Source organism: Pungitius pungitius, chromosome 3 (genome assembly GCF_949316345.1).
Source record: "Pungitius pungitius chromosome 3, fPunPun2.1, whole genome shotgun sequence".
Lineage (NCBI taxonomy): Eukaryota > Metazoa > Chordata > Actinopteri > Perciformes > Gasterosteidae > Pungitius > Pungitius pungitius.
In genome coordinates, this window is record NC_084902.1 from 5,752,889 (window position 1) to 5,771,905 (window position 19,017).

The 19,017-nt window shown below is 48.8% G+C and overlaps 1 protein-coding gene across 1 annotated transcript; it reads right to left on the reverse strand.

Moving 5' to 3' along the window:
- Nucleotides 1-2,140: 2,140 nt before the first annotated feature.
- On the reverse strand, nucleotides 2,141-18,244 carry pid1 (phosphotyrosine interaction domain containing 1). The gene is made up of 3 exons (XM_037466770.2): nucleotides 18,053-18,244; nucleotides 12,775-12,921; nucleotides 2,141-4,600 (listed from the first exon to the last, which is right to left on the reverse strand). The coding sequence occupies exons 1-3, from the start codon at nucleotides 18,080-18,082 to the stop codon at nucleotides 4,100-4,102; spliced, it is 678 nt and encodes a 225-aa protein (XP_037322667.1). The 5' UTR covers nucleotides 18,083-18,244; the 3' UTR covers nucleotides 2,141-4,099.
- Nucleotides 18,245-19,017: the final 773 nt, after the last annotated feature.

The following is a 19,017-nucleotide window of genomic DNA, read 5'->3' on the forward strand; positions in this document are numbered from 1 at the left end:
TTTCAGAAAACCAACAAATATATTATGAAACTATTGGCCAAGTAGAAACATTTATTTCTGTATCATTTCTAAATTTGTCCTTTCTTGCACGTAAATAGAAAAAAGGGGTTTCCACCAAAATTCAAAGTGGACAAAGTCAAATGATTGAAGACAGAAGTGAAGTGTGCTTTGGGTCCTGCAGTACACAATTAGCAATGTTACAATCATCGTATTTTAGACCACTAACGTGTCTGTCTGGCTTCTGCTCAATAGCTATGGTTACAACGTAATACGCGCTTTAAAACATTCAAGAAGTAGTATTTCACCACGGTGAACAACCACATGTGTAAAATGTGCTATTTCAGTCGAGCCAGAAGTGGAAAGAATGTGTGCAGGTCCTGGTCCATTTCACGCATCTCCTCCGTACACATGTTGACAGTGTTCTCTCCGAGGGGCCCGGGGAGGAGGATCGGATCGGACCAACGGCGTTGGCACCGCTCCTCGAACCCGGCCCGGGTTTGGGCCTTCGAGGGCTGGTGGGTAGACAGGTAGGTGAGGGGGGGGGGGGGGGACTTGCAGGAGGACGAGCGGCCAGCTGGAGCGCTAACAGAGTTTGTATTGTGAGCCGACTGACTGACCCGACGCCGGGCTGATGGTGGGGGGGGGGGGGGGGGGGGGGGGGTTCTCTTTGTGGGCCCCACAGGGCCCCTCTGTTCCGGTTCGCTTGTGGAAGTGGGTCAGACACAAGAGCACAGCGGAGAGCGAACGTGTACAGAGAGACGGGGGCAGGAAGGCCTTGTTGGCATATTGCTTTGCGACTTTAGAGCCCGTTTAATGAAAACCACTTAGCAAAAAGTAGGAAATGTCTGCCTGCTGCTCATCAACGTCCACGTGGTGCATCGCCTTCTGTTACGCTTTCCTTTTTAACCCAAACAAGCCAGTCACGGCAGCAAAAACAATCTGCTTCCCTCCTGCCATTCTCAAAGTAATGATTCTCATCATGAGGAGTTAGACTGTTTATGACAACATGAAAAGGCCTCTTTAGGGAGGAAAAAAAAAAAAAGAAGAGAGGACATCAAAGCAAGAGGCTGTAGCTCTTCTTGCCAGAGGGAGGCAGTGTTCTCATTCAACACACATTAACATTCTGCACAGCATCCATTTTGCCTCCAATTCTCTCCAGCTCTTAAGCTGCAAAATGATCGCCAGCCACACAAGCAGAGAGCAGCTAGTTATCCGGTTATTGATGTGGGCACTTTGAAGAGACAAGGGCCGCCGCATTCTGGCAGACGGCAGGCCGGAGCACAACAACGCAATAAAAGAAAAGATTCGAGAGAACAGAGGAATGGGAGGAATGGGAGAGTAAAACCTCCCTCGGAGGACGCACAGAGACAGTGTCACACATAAACCTGAAATGAGCGTGGAAACACCATAAACTTGAGTTTAGGAGTTTGCTCCGGGAAATTGCGCCCACACACACACACACACACACACACACACAGTGGAGGAGTGATGGTAGCAGGAGGGAGAAGATGATCCAAAACGGTCACGATATTTGTGCCCCGTCAGCACTTTGACCTCCACAATCCCCTTAAAAAGAGACCACGAAAATCACACCCAAACATTTCGTAAGCACATCTAAACAGTTTTATACCTTGAATAATTTCATAATAATTTCACAACAGTCACATTGCAGTTTGTTGGAACGCGTGTGTGTGTGTGTGTGTGTGTAGGGCCGCCTGGTTATGCTTTACATATGTCCTGGCACAAGAGCATCATCTGGTTACTCGCTCGGTTTGTAGTGAAACTGAACATGCTTTGTATTTATCCTCCCACATGCATGCAGCCGCAGCACCAACACACAAAGTTCAACTCACGCAGGTCTTAAAGAAGAAAAAAAACGTCTTTTTTTTTTTTTTTTGCCGGGATCTGTGGAGACGGAGACATCAGACGTGGGTATGAGAGAAGAAACAGACCACACCATCCAGCGCTTGGTCTTGGTAAATACTTTATATGCAATTGTTTCTTGATCTTTGCAAACACTGTATAGAAAACACTTAAGGTAACACTTTTCAAACATTTAAAGCGCGTCTGAGCTTTCAGACAGACATGACACAGTAATCTACAGCTTTATAAACACTCTCTTCCCCCCCCCCCCCCCCACACACACGTCCACCCCCCCTCAGCACTCATCCCAACACATACAATCACTTCCACACACCCGCACACACACACACACACACACACCCACACACACACAGCTATCAGGCTCTCCAATTATTATTCACAGTAGGCTTCATTACATCGTTTCTGTATCGTATGATGGTTTCTCAACACTTTGTATCATTTAAAATAGCTATCAACATGTATGCTGTAATATTTGGAGAGTGATACATTTGTATTTACATAAGCTTATTGAGTAATACTCAAATACAATGTGTGTGTACATGACGTATAATTGTATGTTGGTGTATATATTTGAGTGTGTGCCGACCAGAGCCACCCCATCGTTCTTTTTTAGGTTACGGACCGAGGACCTCTCCTCACTGGCAGCGCCGAGTCCGTTCAATGCAGTCCAGTTTGAAAAAAAAAGAAAAAAAAGAGAAGAAGCGTGGCGCTCTGATGCGTTTCGGCCTCGATGCAGGGCCGCGGCGCAGGAGGGGAATCGGTCACCCGCCGATGGGGGCGAGGCGTCGGACTCGGCCCAGGAGGCGTCGGCCCGTTAACTCGGGACTCGGGTGTGTTTTAAGTGTCCTGCTTCCTCAAGCGACTGGCACATTCAGACTCTCGTGTCTCTCCCGTTTCGCAAGAGAATACGAGTAAGAAAACGTGGCAAATGGTCACAGTACCGTGTCGTGGTGTTAAAACGCCCCCCCCCCCCCCCCCACCTCAAGCATCAAAGACGGATGCTTCCGGGGCGATGAGAACAACTCCAGCTAATCATTCAATACTCTTCCTACTCCCTCACCTTGTTCTCGTTCACTCACGTCTCATCTCATCTTCAACAGCACTCATGTGTACAATCATATACACAAGTAAGCAATCACACACACACACACACACACACACACACACACACACACACAGAAAAAAGGGTTGGCCCGCACATACACACAGGGACCCGGGTAAGAGACCAAACTAATGTGAGAGGAAAGTGAGGCACATAATCTGACAGGCAAAATCCAGCCTGAATTTTGGTATATTCAAAACAGAAGTGGATGATTAAGGTGTCGCAGACAGGGTGAGAACTTCTAAAACGTAACATCTACGTAGCACCTACATTCTCCAGAGGCGCCGCACGAATACTCTGAACATCAAAGTAGCTGTTAAAAAACGGAGGCAGCGCTAGAAGCTCTGGCTCCGTAGTCTACGTGTGTGTAACAGTAATTTCAGGGTCGGACTAAGGTACCGCAGTGATGATATGAATAGTGCTTAAAGGCTTAGCTTTTCTTTCACATCCTCATTTGCCCGTTACCGAGGTCAAAAAGGCATTGTAACAGAGATCCACATAATTAAAACATCTAAAAAGAATTCATGTGCTCCAACAGTCTCATACACTCTGGGGTCGGGACCCGAAAAAATAAGTCACAGGCCTTCTTTGTGCCGGGTCCCTACATGGCAAGAGTAGCGCTGGGTTTTCACGAGCTGGGACTGAACTCGGTTTGTCTGCCGCGCCAAAGGCTTCGGAGCCACAAACAAGAGTCTCTGCTGGGAGCCGGGGTGACACAGTGGTTGAAGATGAAGGTGGAAATGTGGGGTCGATCTGTTGGGGGCGGATACGCAGGTGCTTGAAAGCACCCTGTGGGCCTTTGAGGGCCATTTGAGGGCCATTTTTTTTTTAAAGTGGCAGCACTTTGATATCCCTGTATGTGAATGTTGGTCTTTTGGAACTCCCGTCACAGTATTTAAAAACGACTTCGTCATACTGGCGGGGGGGTCGGGGGGGTCACAGGGTCAGTTCATTTTGTTCCAAATTGGTAACAGGGAGGATCGCAGAGGGGAGAATGAGAGAGAGAGAGAGAGAGAGAGCAGGTTAATCTGTCCATCCTTCCGGTAAACCCATCGCCCCCCCGTTCGGGGACGGGGGCGTCGGGGGTGGGGGGGGGGGGGGGGGGAGTTCAGTTCAGCCGTCGTCCGGGGTCGTGTCCTCGGCGGTGGACGAGTCCTCGGCGAAGTCGTCCGACGAGCCGCTCTTGTGGATGCGGCCGTCGCTGCGCATGCTGTGGAAAGTCTTGCGGAAAGCCTCCATCATGGAGTGCGCCAGCTTCTTGGCCTCCAGCTTGCTCTCGCACTCGACGGCGTGGCAGTCCATCTGGAAGGACAGGTCGTCGTTGATCTCGCGGTAGATCCAGGCGAACACGTTGGGCCTCGCGCTGTGGTCCGCCGTGCAGTAGGCGATCCGCGCCACCTGGTAGGTGTCCATGGTTACCGAGGCCCCGGCGTGCCCGTCCAGGTGGTGAAGACGCACCTGGAAGGGACGGATCTCCAGCAGGGAGGTCGCGCCGGGGGCGGCGCCCTGCTGCTGGGCGAGGGCGCGCCCGTCCACCAGGCCCACCACCGCAGCCTCGGTGCAGCCCGACAGGAACTGGGTGCCGGAGATCCTCACTTTGCCCAGGTAGGCCACCTGTGGGGGGATAGAAGACGAGACCCTGTTCACTCACGTCCCGTTGTACATATTTTAATTTAGAGCCACTATCAAGTTTTCCCAATAATTTTTGACTCTTGAGTTTTTTGACCATTTTTCTTTTTTGACAACAGCAAAGGTTGACTGAGCAGATAAACCAGTACCAGGCATCACAACATTTTATAGAGCCGGTGTCCTGGTGCCGTTTTAATCCACTAGTGGTCGAACGAACCTCTTCTTTCACAGCTGATGTTTAGTCTGCCACCATTAGGTCCACCTGCGCTCATTCTCTGCTGAGTTTGACATGCAAGTGGAACAGAGAGGCCTATATAGGGCAGGTGTGGCATTTACCAGTAAACTGAAAAAAAAAACATGAAGGCGAGAACCCATATCTTTGGAACGGATGCCCTGAAAAGGAAGTAAGTGCCTTGCCAGCATATTTTGTAAAGTAATGCGCACTTCCACTTTTCAACTTTGACAATTGACTTTTCCATCTAAAAGTTGGTTGAGGGGCTTTTATCATGAATCATGTATGAAGAAAAAAGCATCAGAAAGCTGCAGCTAAGATGGATCAGTTCCTGTTAGACCCTGATTACAGCGCAACATGACAAGTTCCTAATAAGCAACAATAAGCGATCCATGGGGGGTAAGGGGGGGGGGGGGGGGGTGAACACAGCGGCCTCAGAGCCTTGTTTTCATTAGAGGTAAACGATCCATCATTCAGCAGAGTGCCACAGGTCTGCAGGAGCGGCGGGGGGGGGGGGGGGCGCTCCGGTTTGCTGGTCGACCGCAGTGACACCGTCTCGCAGCCAGAAGGCGGTCACTCGCTCAGCGGGCCAAACAGATCCAAAAGGCCGCGCCAAGATAAACCCACCGCCGCGCAGTCTGTGTGTCGAGCGGCAATAAAAGGGTCATTGTGCACTTCGTCTTTCTGTCCCTTCTATTTGGATATGGGGTTACTTGTTTGAGCTGCAGTCTGATTGCTCGCTTGCTTCCTGGTTGGATGGCGGGTTTCATTCTCTCACAGCAGCCGGTACTTGTTTTCTCTCGACCTGCGCGTGTCTGCTCCGTCGTCTCTGGTGTTACAGGATTGGGAAGTGATCTAGTTAATGCGCCGTGTTAAATAAACTATGTTCACAAAGAGAGCCCAGGTGAGAGGTTGCAGCAGCTCGGTATCTGAACTGAAGGGGTATAAAAAAAAAAGAGTAAAAATTAAGAAAAGACGGGCCTAGTTGAGAGGGTCAAGAATGGTCGTGGTTTTGGTTGAGTCCAAAAAAACTCAAGAACATAACACACACACACACACACATATTTGGCACGTTTGCACAGTTTTAAAATAGAAAAGGACACCAGACTAAGCAAACATTTAGAGTTTGTGTCCTCCAAGTGGAAACAGTCAGCTGAGGAGGAAACTGTAACATTGCCTCAGCAGAAACATGAAGGACAGAATAGAAATACAAATAAAAGGCTGAAAAAACATATACCACTAAAATCACTGGACCGGACCGTTTTGGGGTTTAAGTATTTGAGTGAGACATTTCAACAGTACTGGCCTCTCCAGAGAAGGACATCTGAAGGTTTAGCATTTATGTGCACAGACGCACTAAAATGGCGTCAGAGACACAGTACAGGGCCATAATCTCAGAAATATGTATCCATGTTTGTTTTAATGTGCAAATCATATTTGGCGCAAATAACAGCTGTGGCTCACGGTTGTAGTTTTGGTGCGGTGGTGTCTTGCTGTCAGTCCAACCCATGTGAAACAGTGAAACCGTCATGGCCGTAGGCAGAAATACCAGTGCTAGAATAATACACTACATAATTATGCTAAACAAACTCCACAGGAGACAGCAGTGAAGAGGGAAAGTGCTGTAAAACTAGACAGCTGTCATTGAAATACACACATTCATAAGCTGAGGAATGATAAGAGATCCGCTGACCCAGCACCTCTCATGGAGGATTTTGTGGCGGTGTGACCAAAAATCGTATTTGCTGGGAATGCATATGGGAACAGAACCTCCAAAAATCAGTACTAAATCAAGAAAACGTTCTTTCTCAAACGAAAAAGGTTGAGACTTGAAACCAAACACGGTGGCAGAATAAAACCGGTGAAAACCACGGTTACAGCCCGAGCCTGTCCTTCAGAAAAAACATTCTGGAAAACATTACAGGAAGAATCCAGGGAGATATACGGCCACTCATATCACAGCAGAAAGGACGCTGCTGCAGGGCCTCAAAGGGATCACATGTGAACCGCCTCACGCCAGTGAGTCGACGGGCTCAGCAGCTGCGGTGCGTAAACGTGCAAACCACGGGTTCTGGTTTTCAAACAGTGAAGGTGACACGCTGCCTCAAGGTCTCGAATCAACGTGAAGTTCTGCAGGCGGGGGAGAGAGAGAGAGAGAGAGAGAGAGAGAGAGAGAGAGAGGAGCCCCGGGTTCAGTTTGGACTAAACGGGCGGTGCAGAGCTGAGCCAGAGTCCATTGTTCTCTGCTCCGGTGGCCCGCTGACAAACGGCTCCAGAAAAATCACCCCAGACATCTACAGTCCCGTCCCTCCCCCTTTTTGTTTTAACTCTCAATGTGTCTCTCTTCTCCCCCCCCCGCCCCCCCATCTCTGAATGTCTTCTCTCTCTCTCTCTCTCTCTCTCTCACTCACTTCGTATCACCTCTATCACCTCACCTCTGCTCACTTCCCTTCCTACAGCCTGACGGTTTTGCATTGTAATTTTTAACACCGACCAACAGAAAATATGAATTCCACATGAAGCAGAGCTCTGACGGAAGTCGAGATCAGTTACAGGAATGACGGCCTGGCGAGGCCGCCGGGAAGGCTCCAAGTGAAATGGAAGAAAGCTGACAGGAAAACAGCAGGGAGGGTGAAATTGAAACGATCCACTGGATTAGTGCTGAGACAATAAACTGTGTGTGTGTGTGTGTGTGTGTGTCTGTACCTGCTTTGGAGGAAATAGACAAAAACAAAGAAACGGAATGCAAGTGTTTGTGAATGAGAGCCGGGGAGGAGCTTGGTTAAACATTTGCATGTGTGGTGAGACATGTGGCCACCATTACCGAGTTTATGCAACATATTCCTATTCTATTCCCTCTTCTACGAAGGGGAACTCTGCGACCTGCAAGCTAAAGTCCTAGATACACCAGTCCTTGGTAGCCGTGGTAACTGGCTTCTGTGTCCTGTAAGCAGTTGAAAGACTGTTGGAAGAATTTTGGGAGAAGCTTATTTGCCTCCTTTCTGTAGACGAGGAGATTGAAACTATTCAAATGTCTGCCGGCTCCACGTAGGACGCTACGCTGCTGGTTAAAAAGGAATATGGACTGAAAACAAGGGACACAGCGAGCCTGGTCCAGCCTGGTCCAGCCTGGTTCAGCCTGGTTCAGCCTGGTCCGCCTACCAGCATCTCTCAAGATTCCCAAATGACCCCGAAAAGTGTAACATTAAAAAAAAAGAATCCTGTTCAGCATCAGCAAAGGGCTGTGTGGTCCATATGGTGAACATGCTAACAGATTAGCTCACTAGTGGCAGCGCTGCTACTTCGATCACCTCTTTCTCATCTTCACAGGTCTTATAAAACATCACAACCTGACAGAGAAAAACAACCCCTTTGTGGTCCAGTTGCTCAGAACTTCAAAACCGGTCCTTGGGGCGTTTACAAGTAGAGAAGGCCTGATTTCGCCGGGAGACAAGAAAAAGTCATCTGTAGAAGACGCGTGTATAAAAACCATCAAAGAGGTTGTGCAAATATGTTCAATCCAGGCTTTATTATTAAGTTCTCTCTGCCGTGCAAAGAAATGCAACTGTTAGCCATTAAAAACATATACAATAGCACATCCCGGCCAACACTCTCCCTCTGCCACCAACGCTTTTAAGCACGGGCCAGTAACACTTTTTATTTTTTCTAAATGAGGCAAACGGCGTTTAATGTTTACTATTTTTTTTGATGAGTTACAGGACTCAAACCCAGCAATGCCGCAGAGAGAAAGTCGTTGTTGTGGCCAGACGGACGGCAAAGTAGATTCAGAAAGCCACAGAACGCAAAAGGAGGAGAGAAGAAAGTGACGGGACACACAGAGGGAGTCAGAGAAAACATCCGCAGCCCAGCAAGCGGACATCCTGGTCCTCTCACACACACACACACACACACACACACACACACACACACACACACACACACACAGTGTCCGAGTGCATGTCTGTGTCGTTGGAGACATGCGTGTGCGGGAGGTGCAGAGCCTGCGCAGCTGCGCTGCTGCAGCCACAGCTGGTTCAGCTATCAGCAGAGAAAAAGGAGGGGGCTGGAAATAAAAGAGGAGGAAGTATGGGGAAAAAGGAGGAGGAAGAGAGAGGAATCTATGAGAAGATACCTGACCCCACGGAGAGGCTTTGGGAACACAGAGGATAAACAAGAAGAAGAAGAAGAAAGGGGCCGAGATGACAGGAAGAGGGACTGAGAGCGGAACAAGGAGGCACTTGTTGAGGGAAGCAGTTTGCTCCTGTTGGATCAGATCTGGGAACAGACTGTGATGTGAAGGTAGAAAAAAAAAACAAAAAAAAAACAGTCGGCTAGATTTCTGGAACCAGTTGATTCGGCGTCAGGCACTTTTCCCAGAGGCCCCGTCCAAGGAGCCAGTGGGGCGCAGACAAAACAAACAGCCTATCTCTCGGTCTGTGTCTGTTTGCCTCCTCACGGATGCACTTTGTTCCAAACAGTAAAAGTTTGTTCCCTCCCAAATGGCACGAGATGAGATGTCAGTGGGAAAATACGGTGTTTTTGTTCATGACTAAATGGAAGACTATTTGGAAAGAACATGGGACTTTTATGTGGAAGTTTGCCAAAAGTAGGAAAAAATACCAGGTATTATCAGCACACCCAGAAAGTCAACCTTCTGGATAATTCCGGCAAGAGAGGAAAAAACAGCAAACCGTACTGCGGGTTAGTGCGGATCAACATTCACGCAGTCACAAGGCTTGCAAGCTGATTTTCCAAAGCAATTGTTGTTGGGCGCATTAGAAAATCCTCTTATGTCGCATTCTTACCGAGATAATAAGATTGATACCGCTCTCATGTGGGTACAGTAAATACGAAGCTGCAGCCCTTTAGCTCGGGTTAGCTGGCTGCAGCTTAACATTTAGTGTGCAGGTGCAGCGGGGTAAAATCTAAAAAACGTTCATGCGTTGGATTGGATTCTGTCGCACGCTGAAGTGGATCCAATCAGAGGACACCGACGGACCCAGATCCCGATATAAAAGTGATTCAGCGGCTTCTGGTCGATGAAAAACAACTCCCACCGCCAGAGGTGAAGGTCGTCCTGGTGTTCCCCCTCTGGACCCCCCCCGTGTCCGTGTCCGGGTCCCCCCCCCCCCGACATAACTGAGAACGCTCGGCTCGGGAATACAGCATTCCTGAAGAGGTTGTTAACATTCCTCTGAAACGTATTGAATCAGCACCTTGCAGCTGGCTTCGCTTGCCACGGTTTTCTTCTCCTTTCCCCCCCCCCCCCCCCCCAAGAGCTGTTTGTGTTGCGCTGTGAGATGACGATGCTGTGTGTGTGTGTGTGTGTGAGACTACAAGTGAGTGTTTCACTGTAAGTCAGGACAGAAGCGCCTCAGTGTATATGAAAGACGCTTTGACATTCCAAACCCCTTCCATACTTATGGTCAGATTTTACTCCAATGATGGCAATAAAATTAGTCTAAACACACAGATTTGCAGTGCAAATGCAAAAAAAAGGGGAATTAAAGACCTATTTTTAGTCAAAGTAAGTAAAAACAGGCGTACAGGGGAACTGCACCGGGCCCATCGGGATCCGCCTACAGAGAAGGTTGTGTGTGGTTCATCTAGTCCAGATTTTCTCTGCACAGAGAACGTTTTTGTGCAACACTGCAGCGATGTAGTAGGAGGCGGAGCCCACATACAGACTCCAACCGGAGACCGCAGGCCATCGGGGTTCTAGGCCCACCAGTGCAAACACAGAGCGTTTCAGTGGAGCCGGCGGATTGTAAACTGCATATCAGAAAGAAAGAGAAGAAACTACTCCTGGAAAACGTGTTCCAATAGCCGAGTCCCACCTCGGGGGCCACAGCGAAAGCGCCGAAGGCCAAATCGCTGCCTTGGGTCAGTGATTTGGATCGGAGGGGATGCCCTGAACTGCTGCCCAGTCTGGCTCCTCCACCGACGGGTAGCAGAGCCAACGGGGATCACACACTGGTTGACCTGAACCTGGATCCACACTGTGCTCCAACAGCACATCTAGTTCTCATTAAAGAAATCCATTCATTCACTTTGACATGTGCTTATTACGTTATCGCATATCCTTCAGGCTTTATAAAACGCCCGTAGAAGGCCTTGAAACGCACAAAAAGGGAAAAATGACTCATACAAAAAGAGCCCATGGAGACAAAAAACACATTCATAAGAGAAGCGGGAGTACCGGTCACCTCACCCTGCTGCTTATCATCCGAATGTCTTCACTGTACGTCCTGTCCTGTGTTCTATGGAGAAGACGGCACTGGCTGACATCGGATTACCAAGTACAGGGAGACAAGGAGCCTCTCTGCCCGAGGGATTAGCTCAAGACGTCAGTGTGGGAGAATCTCACACCATCGGCGTTGGTGTCAGTCGGTTGTTTGCGACTCCAGAGCCGTTTCATCGCGGCTCGTGAAGTATGACCGTGGCGCTGGCAGGGCCGCAAGGATGTGAAGTGGACCGCTTTGACAGCAGCGGGGCCGGCCCGGGCCAGAGAGAGGTGGCCTTTCATCCCTGCTAGCTGTTAGCTTTGGCAGAGGGACAGCCGGCCTTCAGCGAGCCGCGCTGCCTTCCTGTAACCGGGGGGGGGAATGAAGGAGAGGGGAGCAGGAAGGGGGTGCAAAAAGACCCGAAGTTGTGTCCGTTTTCTCCCTTGCTTTTATCAATTGACGCAAAGGAGCTTCTGTTGTTTTTAAATTTTCATCTTTACGGCTGCAACGGCCGTAGTTGGCTTGCGCGCTGTGCGGCGTATCGCGCTTCCACTTCAAAACGAAATGTGACCTCCAAGCGTTTGCTCGCTTACAGCAAGGCGCGGAGGAGCCGAAACAGGTGGGCAGACAGTTATGCAGACAGGCAGGTAGTGACTCAGACAGGAAGTTACACAAGCCAACAGATGCAGGCGAGGAGGCAGACACACTTGCATTTTCGGGAGGCCGCAGACAGATGAAGGAAATGAATTTTTTCTTTTCATGAGGCTGGCATTCTGCTGAATTGCTGAAGTGGTGTCCATGGCAACCACGGCTTTGACATTCTCGGCAAAATGCTGGAAAGAGCGGCGACTCCAGGAGGGGAGCGGGCAGGCAGAAGGGGTCTATGGTTGGAGTTGGGAGATGCAGTAAAAATGGGGGATTCTTTGACAAGGTCCGGCGCAGACATGAGGATGAGCTAGAAGAGCAGACGGGTCACCTCTTTTGCATCTCTAAGTTCTCCCCACATGATGACATCACATGCGTGCTGTATTCATTTCAGAATACCGCAGAATTAGTTCCCATTTTAAAAAAAAAACGTCTTCCTCCTCGCACACCGAACTTCCCCGCTCGGCCGGTAAGGACTTTCACTTCATGTTCACATTTCGGGAAGACGATGACTCAGCGGCGCGAGTGACCAAGAGCAACACTCAAACCCCCCCCACCCCTCAGAGGAAAAACCCCACACGGTCACTTGGAGTCGTCCCGAGTGGATTGGTGGCGCGGTCGCTTTGGATTGTGCGCGTGGTGTGCGACAGCGGAGCCTGGCTGGTGTTTTTATCTGCAGCACCTCGGGGGAACAGAACAGCTCATTGGACACAACACGTTTTCTGACACCTAGCAGAGCCAGGAAGGGGGCGGGACTAAGGCCCCTGTGCCAGAGCACATGCACACACCTTTTGTATTAATTGACAAGGGATGTCGTTCAAACACACAAAAACAAAATCACTCCTGTGTGCTGATGAATTAGACATGAGTGTGTGTGTGTGTGTGTGTGTGTGTGTGTGTGTGTGTGTGTGTGTGTGTGTGTGTGTGTGTGTGTGTGTGTGTGTGTGTGTAAAAAGGAACAACAGTGGTATTATGGCTCCATCAAAGCTGTTATGGATTTACAGTTCAGCAGCAGGGCTGGATTTGGGCATAATCGGATTCATGTGACCCCCCCTCACCTTGTATCCAGCATGGGTCCTGCCCTTTGTGAGCGGCGTGGTGGAGCACAGCTCGATGGCCTCGGGTTCGTGGAAGATCACCGTGGGCAACGGCTCCTTCCTCAGCGTCAGCACGTTGAGCTTGGTCTTCAGCATGGTCTGAAAGTGCTGATGGAGAAAAGAGAAGACGCACGCGGTGCTTTAGGCAAACATCGGTCCGTGCGACTGCAGCTTAACATCTGTATCGTGCTGGTCAGTGAACTTTCGAGTCCAGGAGTGCACGCCGTTGATACTGCGTGGCGCTCTGTCATGTGCCCCAAAAGGTTCAAAGTCATCACGACATCGCAACAACGATAGTAATTTGTTACCTGCCTGATTCATCACATATTCTTGGTAATAACACGAGTTTAACAGCCTCGGTACAAGTCTGTGAAACGTATTTAACTATACGGTTCGCCGCGTTGAATTTAACTCACAAGGTTTTCCCCGAAGTACTGAAGTCAGCTACTGCTCGTAAAAAGCTACCAGCGTGCAAAAGAAGCCGAAACAAGATGGTGAAACTGTTAAACATTCTGGTGTGTACGAGAGTCCCTTTGTTTCACAACAGTACTACGTCCCACTTTGTTACATACAGACTTAATAAATAATAGCATTAGAAGATGCTAATCTGGTCTTGTGTTAGGTCTGAGAATGTGCCTTAGAGGGGCCACTGTTAAATACAGATTAGTTCTTACTTCTACAAATGCTTCCATTCACTTTTTTCCCCTCTTTGGCACTTTAGAGCTATTTTCCCAAATTGGACCTGTCGGTTTTTGTAACAACAACATTTCCAACAGTCAATCCTGCCAAAAGAGGGTTCCATCCATCTTCAGGGTTGGTTTGTTTTGGCAAAGCCGAGAAGAAATTAATTAAATTGACTTAAATCGACTGGGTGTCCAGACTCCATATTCGACCTCGCTGCATTCTTCTGCAACAATATTCAACTCTTGTCAAAGCCTTCCTCGGTAGTCTAGTCTCCTTGCATCTGTATTCTGCCTCGTCAGAGCATGTGACCCACCGACCATCGGACCGCAAAACACCCTGGCATCGACATCACGACGATACGGGTTTCCCGTTAGAAACAAAACAAAACAGTTATTATCATTTTAGCCTTTCAAATTGTGCGTACACACTTAAGGGGAATTTGGCCTTCATGTTGAGAAAAGAAAAAGAGACCTGCGGGGTGAGTCGACAGGAAAGAGGAAGATAAGGAGAAGAAACATGGAGCAGATGAAGGAGAGAGGGAGAAAAGGGGGGGGGGAAGAGGCTGTGAAAGTAAAGCCACATGTGCGTAAACGCTCGCTGACCCCCGCGTCAGCACTTTACTGCTTCCTGACAGCGGCTCACATTCCTGCGGAGAGGGGGGGGGGGGCACCCAACTCGTACAGCCACCCCCCCCCCCATCCCCCCCCAAGGAGCAAAAGGCTTAAGCGAAAGGGCAGCTTTTGGAGTAACGCAGGAATTCTATTGATAATATTTTCACTGCATTTTAATGTTTTTTTTTTATTTCTCAAGTCCCAACAGTCTCCTCATGGAGTTACTGGCGCTATTGATTCTATTTCTGACCTGGACGCGTCTCCACCATCAGCGCCGGGTGGACGGAGTCGGTTTGGAGCTCTTCACTTTCAGACCTAGATGCTAAACGGCAGCCGCCGTCACGAGAAATAATTAAATAATGGGCCCCTTTCAGGATTGAAAAAAACATTTAGGGGCCTGATCTCCACACACACTATGTAAATGTTTGATTTTAGTGAAAGCCTCTATATTTTAAATATTTAATTATTTTCCCGGGAGTTTGGTAAATGAAACCAATTGGAGTAGAATAATGATCTTGATTATCAAGACCATTTCTTATGATTTGCAGTTTGTTACCATGGTGATAAAGCTACAGTCTGGGATTTTTATTATGACAAACAAACATCCTGCATAGTCATACAAAGTTTTATTACTTCTACTCTTTACATATTTATACTTGCTGTAAACTCCAACTGTTTGGTCATTTGTGAGCTAGTTAACCGTCACAACATTCAGTCATATTCAGATACATCACATATTTAGTAACTCTGAAAGCATCTACTCTGACTCATCGCTGCCTGTTCCCATGTGATCGAGGCGATTTTATTGAGCCAAGAAGTCCCAATAAAAATAAAAAAAAAGAACGACAGAACCAGAACAACAATTCACTTATTTGAGTTTAATGGATCTCAAGGTTCATATAATATGTATCTGCTAAAAAAAAAGGACTAATACCAGCAATAAACTTTATTTAAACTAAATTATTTATTTTTTAACACAAGCCTTAGTAGTACTGACGTTTAGAAATTGTGCGGACGACGGAGGTCAAAATCCGCCTAATAATTCTGAATGACTGCCTCCCCCTCTGATCCTGGGACAGTTTATGAGAGGAGATATGTCTGAAGGAGCTCGTGGGAGGGAGAAGGTCAATGATGGGATGCTGTGATTGGTGGGTTGGTTCGGTCAGAGGAAGTGGGTATTAAAAATGACACAAACCTCTGTCCCCGGGGGAGGCCATTTCTGTCTAGAAGTACAAACATCAACAGCTGTGACGTACACAACGAACCCATCGCAAGAGCTTAAACAGTAACCCTATTTGAATTTAAAGATGTTCTATTATATACCTTCTGTGTACGGTCTCCTCAAAAGTTGTGCTCACCGACGAACCCTCTTATCGCTCGTCATCAGGTGACCGAGCAAACTCGACACGGAGAGGCGCCGGCGCACTCGTACGCCCACCCAACATGAGATCATGTCCCCGCACCACCCGAGACCAAAGCCTTTAGGCGACAAACGGGCTGTTTTAGTGTTGAAGGAACCATGGGAACTATGTGTCCCGGTCTGCTCCTTCTGCCACAGTCTCAACAACGTATCCGTGGCCACAGAGCAGCCGCAGACGGACGAAGAGACAGACGGACGGACGGAGGGACCGGAGGGACCGAGGGGACACACAAGCAAAGGCCTGCCTGCTCGCATCCATCCGTTTGTTTGTTTGCCCAAACGACAGCGTATTGCACAATCTGTGGCGAGGGCCCTACCACCGAAAAAAAAAGAAGCAGAATGAAGCATGCAGTCAGCGAAAGGAAGGAAGGAAGGAAGGAAGGAAAGAAGGAAGGAAGGATGGATGGAAGGGGGAAGTGGACCAACAGTCAGAGGATGAGAATAAAAACCACGATGCAACAGCACCACACACTTTTGGTTTCTACAACACTTGGGTTTGGGGATATAAAAAGCCGCTTGCTGTTGCCTAACTCGAGCCACGACCTGCATCCCCCCCCCCCCACACACACACACACACACACTTCCCCCCCCCCGTCATCCTCCTCTTCCCTGCCTGAGCGTGAGACAAAAATGCAGCAAGACATCAGGTGTTGCTATGGCAACAGAGGACAGCACAAGTGAGAATAATATGGACGAATGCCATCGTGAATGAAAACAAAACAGTAGAAAATAAACACTGGTACATTGTACATCGGCTCCATCTTCAGCCCCAGAAAGAAAAAAAAACTGCACCATTCATGACCCAAATGAGGCTGAGGGTGGCAGCCGATAGGATGAGCGTTGCCACGGTTACAAAGAAGGCAACAGGCAGGTATTTATCGTTCTGTAATCACTTCTCGCTGAACTCAAACCTTACGTTTACCCGTCCAGTTGATCGAGGCAGTGGAGCACGAACCTTTCATAGGGGCTCCTGCACGAACACAGAACCACCTGGGCAGACTTTGATGATCCAAATTCATCTCAAAAGTCATCCATCTGGCTGCATTTCATACTTTGGACGTCTGCAGAAAGATGCGAAACTGTCTGGCGTCCAGGAGGCAGACCGGCGGGAGCCAAGACATTTTTTCCTCCAGCAAGTACTGCAATTGTAAAAAGCTGGATCCTGCATTCCTCATAATACATAAATCAACCCCCCCCCCCCACACCAAAAAATGCCATGCCATGTCGCTCAAACTCTTTTTTTTTGTTTTTCCGTCATCTCCAAGGCCAAGCTGATGTTGTTTCCTCAGACTTCAGAGACCCTCCAACTGGTCTGGCGGGCAGAGACCCCCACTCCTTGTGCTAAAGCCAACTTGATCTTCAAGAATGCCGCTTTGAAGAAGAGCTTTGCTTACTCTTTTATGTGCAGCCGTTTACAGAATGCGGATCCGAACGGTGGACCTAAACATGGCAATAAAATGCCTTGCGTGTAGAAACAAACATTGATTCTAATGCACACGGCTGTGGGTGCGTACACTGAGACCTGGGAATAAAAAATAACAGGTTCACCTCGGAACCCCCCCCTCGCGATGGCCTTTTAGTGAGGACTAGTTGGCAAAAGTGCACCGACTGGAATGCATCACTTGTACTTGACGTGCACTGAGCACATGCACCTAAGCAAGGCGGCAAAAGGAGGAGAGTGTGTGTGTGTGTGTGTGTGTGTGTGTGTGTGTGTGTGTGTGTGTGTGTGTGTGTGTGTGTGTGTGTGTGTGTGTTTGTGTGTGTAGGGGATCGTTTACGGCGGCCCCTCGACCCCACATGCGAGCATCGGAGTCCATCTTCTTGACGCCTGGGCAGAAATGAGGGATTGTGCAAGTTCACTTGGCAGGCAATCCGCGGGCCCACATCTGGGGAGCATTACGGGCTGCAGGGGACGTGCACGGTGCACGGCTGGCCTCTGGATATCATACGACGTGTCATTCACTGTGTTGGGTGGGTTTTCCTCCATTTGTTACCGCCGGGGAGCTGCTCTTTATGATGGAGTGGTTTCCCCACAGGAATAGAGAGAGTAAAGCGGCAGATTAAGCATCCCGGTGTGACAACAGGAGGAAAGAGGGCCTCGCGCGGTTCGTGTAAAAAAAAAAACATGCATGAAACAGGCCCGTTTAAACCCTGCAAGAACGCGCTTTGTGTTCATTTTAAAAAGAAACACCCGTCGGTAGATGAGCAGAGAAATGCACATTGTTGCACTTGTGAACACCCCCCGGCTTGCGTAACGTGAACGGGTGCATTTAAACCACACAGACGGGACAGATCGGCCAAAAAGAAAAACGACGGTTGTTTTTTAACCCAAGAACGGGGTTTCCTCTCACGACCCCCCCCCCCCCCAAAAAAAAACAGTCGAACGAAACACGGCGCTCACGACACCTCGGTGGCTGCACGGCATCCGCGGCGAGTGTGTCCCCCGTCGGCGGTAACCGTGTGCCTTTTACCGCCGGCCCAGTCGACAATAGCCGGTTCGTTCACGCGCATCTCGGGGTCTCACCTGCAATCGCTCCGACGCGGGCTGCCACATACTAGCGGAATCAGAGAGCTTCTCCGTCTGCAAACTGAAGGCTTGTTCTCTTGTTCTCGCAGTCCGGGTCACATCTGTTCGCTTTTTCGCGGATCGCCTCTCTGTCCTCCTCCGGTCTGGACGGGTCGGTAATGAAGGGATGTGTTGCTCCGCCTGGCTGCAGTCATCGGACCGACCAGCAGGTGGAGCCGCCGGCCGCGCGCGGTCCCCTCTCGACGGTGCCTTCGGGTACTTCGGGAAAGGGGAGTTACTGCAGGCGAGGTAGTGACACGGTTGTTTTGAAGCCTCGGCAAGAAAATGGCTTACGTGTGCCACCATCACTATATCTTGCCGTGTTGGTGCTGTGGGGTGTGTTGTTGTTTCAGGAGGTTTTATTATTTAGTATTATGCAACTTTAAGATTAAAGACTTGGCACTTTGATACGAGAAGACATTCTGCTATGCTGAATACCACATGAGGATATCCTTTTTATTTGAGTTTTCTCTAAAATTACTTACTCATCTCTAAACTACAGTGTTCAACACCACAAAATGGATTGGACGGTAGAAGACACGTCTTCAAAATGATTACTTTGGTGCAAAAAAAAAGAGGGAAAAGGCTCTGGAAATGATATGTACCGCTTTTTTAAAATTGAACCTAAAGGTCTCAGAAGATTAGTCATCCAGACCAGAGTATAGAAAGCTAGTGATCAAAATGTGGTTACTTTAAAACGTCCATGTCTTAATTCCCACGTTTCACAAAGACAGCTAAGGATACAGTGGAGGGAATTGCAGCAATCATCCCACTTATTCCAAACTCCTTAAGCGTCTCAAGAACAACTTCAAACGTTTAGTCTGCCGTGCTCTTTTGAACTTTGATTGGTTTGAGCTTGTTATTCTAAAAGTGCATTCTGGGAATCCAAATGATTATCCATCATTTTGTCAAGTTTTACTGTT

What these genes read in the sequence shown, in the direction of transcription:
- pid1 (XM_037466770.2), bottom strand. Translation starts at nt 18,082, where the DNA reads ATGTGGCAGCCCGCGTCGGAGCGATTGCAG. An exon ending in CCGCGTCGGAGCGATTGCAG is followed by an intron (nt 12,922 to 18,052) that starts GTGAGACCCCGA and finishes TTTCTCCATCAG; the next exon opens with CACTTTCAGACCATGCTGAA. An exon ending in GGACCCATGCTGGATACAAG is followed by an intron (nt 4,601 to 12,774) that starts GTGAGGGGGGGT and finishes ATCCCCCCACAG; the next exon opens with GTGGCCTACCTGGGCAAAGT.